The 11,094-nt window shown below is 30.7% G+C and overlaps 1 protein-coding gene across 1 annotated transcript; it reads left to right on the top strand.

The window, feature by feature from the left end:
• The first annotated feature begins 10,093 nt into the window (after positions 1 to 10,093).
• LOC113391192 (gastrula zinc finger protein XlCGF7.1-like) lies at positions 10,094 to 11,094 on the top strand. Its single transcript, XM_026627146.1, has one exon. It carries the CDS (start codon positions 10,237 to 10,239, stop codon positions 11,092 to 11,094), a length of 858 nt encoding a protein of 285 aa, XP_026482931.1. The 5' UTR covers positions 10,094 to 10,236.

Raw genomic sequence — 11,094 nt, 5'->3', positions numbered from 1 at the left:
AATTATGTAAATACGTTTTATTGATATATTTTATTATTTGTATTTGATTATTGCTTATATATTAATTTTATTTTATTTTTGAAAATGTTTTTAATATACATGAAAATATACTTTTATGAGTATGTTTTGTTATCATTTCACATATTAAAATTTCAGATTTATTGTAACAATATTATATATAAATTTATCTTAGAATTAAACCTAAGGATTTGGATTTATCTAGAATTGAACCTAGGGGTAAATTTTCATGCTACACTCGTCGCGCCTCTATAGCAGGAGCGGTAAATTAAATTTAAAATGATCGAAAAGCGGTCCGGTTTGCTATCTACTAGACAATACAACAATTTTCACATTGAACGCAATAGAAAAAAAATTTGAGAGAAAATGTCATATGGAGTGCCAGCAAAATATATAACGAATTGCCAGACTATATTAAGATGACCAATGATAATGATAGTTTTAAAAAAAACAATAAAGAAGTACTATAAGGAAATTGAAGACAAGAAGACTGAAAAATTAATATATAGATATTATATTAATGAAATATATATTTATAATATAAAAATCGATAGTCGAATGAAAGGCATGTATTATATGAAAACTGTTTTTCATAATCTCTTATACCAGGCACCTCTGTCTGACTGAGCTATGAAAATAATGTATATATGTAAATAAATAAATAAATATATTATATATCCCATAAAGGTCTAATTTTGACAAATGCCAAAAAAAACTATACTAATTTTTGCAAACTTTGACGAATTTTTAAAATTAAACGATTTGTCGTAGGGCCGTAATATTTTAGTATGATCTATAAGATTATGGTATCTACCGTCAAAAAATATTAATAAAAATCGTCGAAAAAAAATTTTTTAACACGTTATTACAAAAAAACGGCCTGGCCGATCTATATCAAAAACTAATCAGCACGATTCCCAACCAATATCTTTCAAATGGTTTTTGAATTTTCAAAATCGATTCAGAATCGCGGGCTAAAACTGACAAACAATAATTCTCATCGAGAAACATCGAATGGCTTTTAAATTTTTGAAATCGGTCCAGCCGTTTTTTTGAGAAAACGTCGATTTACGGCAAAAAATCTGTTCACACACACACATACTTTTTCAAAATTTGGTCTCGTTCGATTCAGAATGGTCGAGAAAACAAATTTAGCAAATCGGATTTTCTGATGAAAACACAAACTTCTCCTACGGGAAGTTAATTAGTAATATAATGCTTGTTTATACTTGTTTATCTATGATAAAAAGTTTATAAATGTGATAATTATTATACTTAATTATAAGAATTATCATTTTAAAATTAGAAGTAACTAAAAGCCATTAGTATATTGTCTAGGCTAAAAGCACACAAGTGATTACAATGGACAGTTACATATTTACAAGAAATGATTAATATTAATTACTTAATGACTAACAATATATTAAAACTACACAGAAAATATTTGTATAATGTAAAAAGATTTTACAAAAACAATAAATTTACACGAACTGACTAATATTAAGTTCTTAATGACTAATAATAGCATTTTGACTAGTGGGGCGGATGGCATCGTGCCTTAAGGCAAATTGCTGGAACTTCCCGTACCAAAAATTACTTTTTTTTTTTAAAAAAATTAACAGTTCTGAAAAAAAAATACTCTGAAAAAATAGATTTTTGAGAAACTGTAAATTTTTGAAAAAAAGACTTTTTGAAGAAAAATTTATTTTGAAATATTTTGGAAATTCTGAACTTTTGCTCAAAGCAATCGCACTGCTTTAACTGGATAGAGACGAAATATCGAAGCGCGGAACCCATAGAAATGTAAACAAAATTTATACTTATTGTTGAAATCTCTATAAAACATCTGATAGTTTGATGTGCATATGTCTAATGATCATTTTTGACCGCCAAATGACATTTTTTTTAATTTTTTTACTAGATCTCCGAAACCGCCAGAAGTGCCTTCATGAAAATTTGATCAATTCGTCATCTTGTTAATACAAGTAAACGGTTTTTTAAATTTCAAATCGGACGCTCCGTTCTCTTAAAAACTGAGTTACCGTTTTTGGCACTTTTGCCCCATATCATTGGAACGGCTAGACTTGCCTTCGCCAAAAACTAACGTAATTACATTATTCAAATCGCTTCAGCCGTGTTCCCGAAATCGTCGACGAAAATTTGTATCCGCACACACACACATGCACGCACACACACACACATACACCATTTTTTCTAAGGTATGCCAAAATGTTCAGAAGACTTTGAAACGTAAAGATATATAAAAATTTTCAATTTTCTTTTTTTTGCGATTACTATAACTTGCCCTATGGGAAGTTAAAAAGATAAAAACTTAGATGAAAAATGTATAGAGTTTAAGTATGTAGTTGCTCTCTTAATTGCAACACTATAAAATTTATTATTTCCGGAATGTTAGAAATCTTTTCTGAGCATTTTATACTCTGTTGCAATTTATCCCTTAAATTATCGCATTGTTTCTCTATCCTTCTCAACTTCTTTAACATATACAGTCAACCCTCGCGCCAATTTTTGAATGATAAACCTAAGTCATATATAAAATTAAAGTATCTAAAGATAAAAGAAGATAAAAAAAACTCCTACTTCAAGTTGTACAGTAAACCCTCGCTTTACGCGGCAAGTGCGTACCGTGCAGTGAGGTGACCGTGCTATAAAAAACTCGTATTTAACATACAATTCAGGTTAATTCGTAGTGCGTTCTATGGAACCTTATATAGTGCAGTATGGGAACCGCGCTATGAGAGACTCAGAGTTAGTACAAATCGCACAATTTTCATCGTGCTGTATGGAGACCAAGAAATATAACTTGAAGTAGGAGTAATACGGACGAAATGACATGTATGACATTGACACCTTATTCGAAAATTGGCGCGACGCAGTAGTCAGCTCAAACGTGTTCCTAGGCAGCTATTATATAATCAGGCATGCCTAAAATATAAAAATCGATAACAAAACTTACATTAATACCCTTTTGATATCAAGTTCCTATAATCACTCATAGGTTGCGCAAGGAACTTATGGGCTGTTGAACAAAAACCGTGTAATAGGAAGTCCATGTAGTCGGAGGGATGTCGGATTTTTAGCTCCGTGTAGTATGGGAACCGTGTACCCAGAGTGCCGTGTAAAGCAAGGGTCTACTGTATACGATTTGAATGATATAAAAAACAATCAATTTGTAATGATTCGGAGAAGAGTTGATTAGTTTTTGGCAAAGGCAGGTCCAGCCATTTCAAAATATAGAGATAAATGTGCAAAAACTGGCAGTTTTTGAAAGAACTAAGCGTCCGATTTGAATGATTCAAAGAACTTTCTGCTTTTTCAACGCAATAATCGCTTTTGAAAAAAAATTTGTTTCAATTTTTTTTTCCAAAACTTTTTCTTTTTTTCAAAATTTTTTTTTTGTATATTGAAAATAATTCATATTTTAATTTTAATTCAGCCTAAGTTCTAACATACTTTAAACAAATAATTTCAACTTTGTAATTCAGTTTATATAATTTTTATAAATATTTAGACAATATACAGTATTTATTTATAATAATCTATTTGAAAACATTTAATATTTCGTTACGGGACGGGAAGTTCCAGCATTTTGCCTTAAGGTACAATGCCAATTATTTATTGCAATTTATTGATAACTGATTATCTTTTGTTTTTGAAGCGGTAACGATTTAATTCTAATACTTGCTAATCAACGTTTTAAAAGTTTATGCTTATTTTTATTTAACGTTTATGCACGCATTATGAACGTTTATGTTTATTTATCATGGTTTTATGCTTATTTATCTATGGTTATCAAATTAAATGCTTATTACTCGCAAAAACTGCCATATTTTGCATATTTAGCTCCGTTCTCCGAAATGGCTACCTGCCTTTGCCAAAATCTAATCACCACTTCTCCCCGTCATTACGAATTGAATGTTTTTTAGATCATTCAAATCGGATACTCCGTTCTCTCAAAAACTCGTATTTTCTGCACTCTTTGCTCCGTATTTCCGTAACGGCTGGACCTGCCTTTGCCAAAAACTAATCAGTACATCTCCCTATCAATGGAAATCGAATGTTTTATTAACCATTCAAATCGGTTGATCCGTGCGCCCGAAATCGTTGGCGATCACGCAGACACACACACACAATGCCTAACGGCGGCTTCCGTGGGAACCAGAGGCAAGGGCAAAGCGGAGGTCCAACATACCTATACAAAACACCAGTCTGGGATGCGTAAATGCATTCCCTTCCCTATACAAAAAAAAACATGCACACAAAAATACATTTTTTCTAATTGTAAGGTATGCTCAAATGCCCAGAAACCATCAAAACGTTTCCTTACCGATTTTTGGATGATTACAATAACTAACCCTACAGAAAGTTGAAAAGTAACCTTTTTGAGAAGATTCTACTAACAATTATGGCTCAATTACATGCCTTATTAAGCCTGGAATGAATATAGAACATTATTAATAAAATATTCACATGAGTCATTGATAACAATGTTTATTTATTTAATATTATATATATATATATATATATATATTAATTAATTCATATATATAATTATCTTAAATTTCTATAAACAGCCATATGTAACCTTCTAACTAATTTTGTAAATACTAATTACTCATTGGTATGAGCAACCATGTGCCTTTTCAGGCTATGTGATTGTTTGAATGCCTTATCGCAGATTTTGCAAATATGTGGCCGTTCACCAGTGTGAATGAGCATATGTCTATTCAAGGTACCCAATCGTGTGAATGACTTATCACAGATTTGGCAAATATGGTGGCGTTCACCAGTGTGTATTAGCATATGTTGATTCAAGTAACTCAAATGTGTGAATTTCTTATCACATATTTTGCAAATATGGAGACGTACCCCAGTGTGAATTAGCATATGTTTATTCAAGTTACCCGATTGTGTGAACGCCTTTTTACATATTTTGCAAATATAGGGGCGTTTACCAGTGTGGATGGACATATGTCTATTCAAGATATCCAATCGTGTGAATGTCTTATCACAAATTTGGCAAATATAGGGCCGTTCACCAGTGTGTATTAGCATATGTTGATTCAAGTTACCCGATTGTGTGAATGCTTTTTTACATATTTTGCAAATATGTGGCCGTTCACCAGTGTGAATAAGTGTATGTTTATTCAAATCATTCAAATCTTTAAATGCCTTTTTACATATTTTGCAAATATGGGGACGATCACCAGTGTGAATTAGCATATGTCTATTCATGCTACGCGAGTGTCTGAATGTCTTATCACAAATTTGGCAAACATGGGGACGTTCACCAGTGTGGATGAGCATATGTTTATTCAAGGTACCCATTTGTGCGTATGTCTTTTCACATATTTTGCAAATATAGGGGCGTTCACCTGTGTGTATTAGCATATGTTGATTTAAGTTACCCGATTGTGTGAATGCTTTTTTACATATTTTGCAAATATGTGGCCGTTCACCAGTGTGAATAAGTGTATGTTTATTCAAATCATTCAAATCTTTGAATGCCTTTTTACATATTTTGCAAATATGGGGACGGTCACCAGTGTGAATGAGCATATGTCTATTCATGCTACACGAGTGTCTGAATGTCTTTTCACATATTTTGCAAATATAGGGGCGTCCATCTGTGTGTATGGACATATGTTTATTCAAGTTACTTGATTCTGTAAATGTCTTACCAGTGTGAATTAGCATATGTTTATTCAAAGTACCCAATCGTAAGAATGCCTTATCACATATTTGGCAAATACAGGGACATTCACCTGGTTCCTTTGCTGTATGAGCACAAATATTTCGTTTTCGATTACCAGATTCATTCAAATGTGAAACTTGTTCTTTGGCATGAGCACAAATGTGTTGATCTAAATGAGTAAATGTTTTACTGCACTTTATACATGTGAAATTTTTTTCACTTGTATGAAATTTTAAATGTATTTCTAATGCACTTGCATATGAAAAAGTCTTTGAACAATATGTACACTTATGACAATAATTTACCATATGCTGTTCTAGATAATGCAACTTTCTAAATGTTCTATCACACTTGTCACATTTATAAGGAGCAGTCTGAATTAATTCCTGTTCAACTTCTTCCTCTATTTTCACTATGGAGTTCATAAATCTGTTTAGACATGTTTTGTCATCCTCTGAACACGATTCATACTCTTCCTCAATTTCCCTTTTAATGTCTTTTATTGGATATTCTTGTGGTTCAATTTTGATTATCGAATCATCAGCAGCTTCTGACATTTTGAGATATTTGTGCGCTGAGTATGTTCTATAAGCATTAACAAAAATAGTTGGTTAGTTTAAATGAACTATTGTTAAATATGATAATTTATTGATTTATTCATTTGTTATGATTAAATGAATAATCATTCTAAACTGTCAACACAAATGGTTCTGAGAATATAATATATTGATATTATGGTTTTGTCAATGAATGCAATCTTACATTAATTTAACAGAAGTCTACTTTAGACAATGTATGTCGCCAAGATAATATCTTCTTCGAAATGCTTTATATTTGACAGACAGTAAATACAAATCAACTATTGTTCAAAGCTGTTTGCCATATTGCAGAGCTGAAATGTAAAGGGTAAAATTAAGCAATAATTATTTTTTGCATTATTTGAAGTTAAATATTTATAGTTCTTCTTAAATAAAATAAATATTAAAAGTTAATCACGTGGAAGAACCTCAAAGTAATTTACACTACCTTTATGTTTATCAATCAATCACAAATACCGCTTTATAATATATATTATTATATTTGTACTCACATGTATATACAATATATTTATTATGTCACTTAATTAATAATTAAATGAAGGAAATATAAAATGTTCGTTCAATACATTAATTTGTTTGACAGCTGAATGCGCTGAATGAACTTGAACTTCGTTACTTTGCCTCGCTCGTATGTTACTATTGCCAACTTACTACAGTCATGGGAAGTTACATAGATGGGGCCAAAACCTTAACCATAGATTAATAAGCATTAGACCGGCCATGTTCGACTTGCGGCCCTTAATGATTAGACCTTTCATCGACTAAAAATGCCTGAACCGATTTCAAAAATATAAAAACCATTTGATGTATCAACCAGTTAAATTTCAGAATTATTATATCAATATTATATATGAAAACCTTATCTAGAATCAAACCCAAGGGTTAATAAATCACATGATGCAACCGTCGCGCCTCTATAGCAATTATATTGTATCAATATTGTATATAAAAATCTTATCTAGAATTAAGCCTAGGGGTGAATTTACATGCTGCAGTCGTCGTACCTCTATAGTCGGAGCGGAAAATTAAGGTTAAAATAATAAAGCGGTCCTGTTTGCTATCTATTTATACCTCTTTATCTATGATACTAATTTAATCATAGAAAAGTAAACAATTTAATCATTATTTACTGATAACTGATTACAGATTATATTTTGTTGATGAGACTGTAACGATTTAATTCGAATCAAAGAGAAGATTCAAATCATAGATTTATAAGCATTCGAATACTCGCTAATCCATGGGGAGTTCTTCTAACAAATGCGCTTTACCCTGTTTAGACATTGATTATTGTGAAGCTTTGATTATAGATGGCTCATAGTTGCTCAGTTCAACTACGCTCGTTCGTGCATTCGATCGCCATACGAATGTGGAAATAATGAATATTAAATTGCATGTCTTTCTTGGAAGTGATGACCAGGTATGTAAGATGATATATCATATTTATTTATATAATGAAAATGTATAATAATAATATGATGAAAATGTAAGAAGTCAACAACTTTGAATCAATTCAAGAAAGCATCCTAAAGTGCATGTTCTCCCGAGCCTAAATATGCTGGGTATGTACTATATGAATGTACTTTAATAATAATTACTTGAGAACTTGGTGTATCAATGTCATTTCGTAAAAATGATGTAGAGGCAGTGACAGATTGTCGAAGGACAGTAATCTTACCTCAGGTAATTATATACAAGTTGCTTAGATATTCATTTTAAATAAGGTAGTTGTATCTTTAAATCAAGTATCTGTCTTTTTTGTAATAATTTATATAATAATATGCTTTTTGTTTAAGCTTCTTCAAGCTTTATAGAAGTGGGTGAATTAGACAAATCTCCCCTAGACAATATACTAATCAAATCTAAGCAATATACTAAGCAAATCTCCTTTACGGGAATCATGAAAAAGTTCTCCTCTCACACAGTCATGACTAGAAGAACATCCTGCTGTAGGATCAGGCGGTAATTCTGATAGAAGGTAAACAAAATAATCTGATACAAAACCACAACAGTGTGCAAATCCAGTGAAATGGCCAAGTAATTTTATTTCTAAATACTGTTTGCAAAGAAAAAAAGTAAATTCACAGCGGAGTACAAAATTCTTGCTTTAAATCAGTACAAAAATCTGTAAAAGCATAAAATGCACAAAACTTCATTCTGTTTATTGAAAACACATAGTTTTGTAGTTTATTATCTTTTATAACAGTTTTAATAATAATATTTTTATCATGATCATAACATGGGGTGGGAGGCATCGTCTCTTAAGGAAAATTGCTGGAACTTCCCGTACCGTAACGAAATGTTCGAGGAATACTTAATGTTTTTAAATAGGTCATTATTAATATTGTAACATTGTCTAATATTTATAAGAATTATATAAACTGAATTGCAAAGTTGAAATTATTTGTAAAGTATATTAGAACTACAGTCAGAATTAAAAATAAAATCTGAATTATTTGCGATATACAAAAAATTTAAAAAAAAAGAAAAAGTTGAAACAAAATTTTTTTTTCCAAAATTAATTATTTTGTTATGACAAGCAGGAAGTTCTTTGAATCATTTAAATCGGATGCTTAGTTATCTCAAAAACTGCTATTTTTTACATATTTAGCTCCGTATCTTCGAAATGGTTGGGCCTGCCTTGCCAAAAACTAATAAACACTTCTCCCAATCATTACTAATTGAATGTTTGTTAGATCATTCAAATCGGATACTCCGTTCTCTCAAAAAGTCGATTTCTATTTTCTGCTCTCTTTGCTCCGTATCTCCAAAACGGCTGGACCTGCCTTAGCCAAAAACTAATCAGCTCTTCTCCCTATCAATAGGAATCAAATGTTTTTTGAACCATTCAAATCGGTTGATCCGTGCGCCCGAAAACGTGACTGGAAATTTGTATCCATACATACATACACAAACATCCATTTTTTCTGAGGTATGCCAAAATGTTCAGAAACCTTCAAAACGTCGAGAAATGTAAAAATTTTCAATTCCGATTTTCGGCCCATTACAATAACTTACCCTACGGGAAGTTAAAAAACACTCATACACAGAAACTATTCAAAGATTTCGTCAAATGCAACTTTATTAATGATTGATTAGATAGCAAAATAACTGTTAAATGCAGAGATAATAAAGAAGAATGTCTCGTAAATGAATCAATACATATATTTTATGTTTTTATGATTATTTTGTTTGTGAAGTATTTGTTCCTTTTTAAAAATTACCTGTTCGTTTTTTTTCTTTTAAATTTTTGCCTTACTTGTCATTCCTGCTAAATTTGTCATTCTATCATCAATACTCATGTGCTTTTCTCTTATTACTTTTTAAGTACTTAATATATTATTATTAGTCATTAAGTAATTAATTTTAATAAGTTATTTCTCTTTAATTTGTAGCACTTTAAAAATATGTCTGTAATATACTTTAATTAATAGTAGTCAGTTATTTCTGTTTATAACTCTTCAAAAATATGTCTGTGATATATTTGAAAATATATTTTGTATTTCGTATGTTTTGTTCTTATTTTAAATATTAAATTTTTTTCAGATTTTTTGGCTGTGTTGATTTTATGTACAAAATTAGTAGAAGTAATACCAGGAGATAATTTACAAAATGTACATGATGAAACCTCAAATTGCCAGACATAGCGATCTATTTATGCTTATTTATCTATGGAAAGGTTGGTATGTTTTCAATGTTGTTCGACCTTTCCTTTTGCTAATGTCAAATGTCAAAATTAAATAGAAACGTACAAGTGAATGTTTTATAACATTTTAGTGAATTTAAACAAAACTGTTATTAATCTATAATAAATTGTATTTTTTATACATTAACTACATGCAGTTTTGAAAGACTTTTCGTATTTAAGAAGTAAATGTTAGGACGAACCCAAGTTAACCTAAAATGTCTAAAGAAACAAACTCAACAACCATTAAAATGGAACCACTCGAATATTTTCAAGTTAAACAAGAATTAGATGATTATGAAGTAGCAGAGGTATATCCGGAAGACGAAGAAATATATCCACAACAATTTTTACAATCTGAGGTTACAATCAAAGAAGAAATAGAGCAAGAAGAACAACTCCATAAATGTAAAATTTATAACAAAACATTCAAAATCCAACAAGAATTAAATCAACATAAAATAATCCACAGCGAAAGTATTCTTAAATGCGAGATATGCGATAAAACATTTAAATCAAAACCATATTTACGTCGACATGCGATCACGGTTCACATAGAAGGACGCCTTTATAAATGTGAGGCATGCGATAAAGCATTTAAACACAAGAATTCATTAAAACTACATGAAAGGATCCATACTGGAGATAGCCTCTTCAAATGTGAAGTATGCGATAAAACATTCATCACAAAACCAATATTAAGCCAACATAAAATAATTCATACAGGAGAACGCCCTTATAAATGTGAGGCATGTGATAAAGCATTCAAAAAGAAACATATATTAACCCAACATAAAAATATCCATACTGGAGAGCTATTACATATATGTAAAATATGCAATAAAGGTTTTAAACGATCAAGCCATCTAAGACAACATAATTCAGTCCATACCAAAGAACGCCCTTTTAAATGTGAAATATGCAATAAAGAATTTACAAGAAAAGCCCAACTAGACATGCATGGAGTGATCCATACTGGAGAACGTCCTTTCAAATGCGAAATATGCAATAAAACATTCAATTGGAAAAAAACATTAAAAAAACATGAAAATATCCATACTGGTGAACGATTATGA

Source organism: Ctenocephalides felis, unplaced genomic scaffold (genome assembly GCF_003426905.1).
Source record: "Ctenocephalides felis isolate EL2017-DRISC unplaced genomic scaffold, ASM342690v1 CF-g0.4_SCAFFOLD_00845, whole genome shotgun sequence".
In the NCBI taxonomy this organism is placed as follows: Eukaryota; Metazoa; Arthropoda; class Insecta; order Siphonaptera; family Pulicidae; genus Ctenocephalides; species Ctenocephalides felis.
The sequence above is the reverse complement of the archived record's forward strand: the minus strand, read 5'-3'. Positions and strand labels throughout refer to the sequence as shown.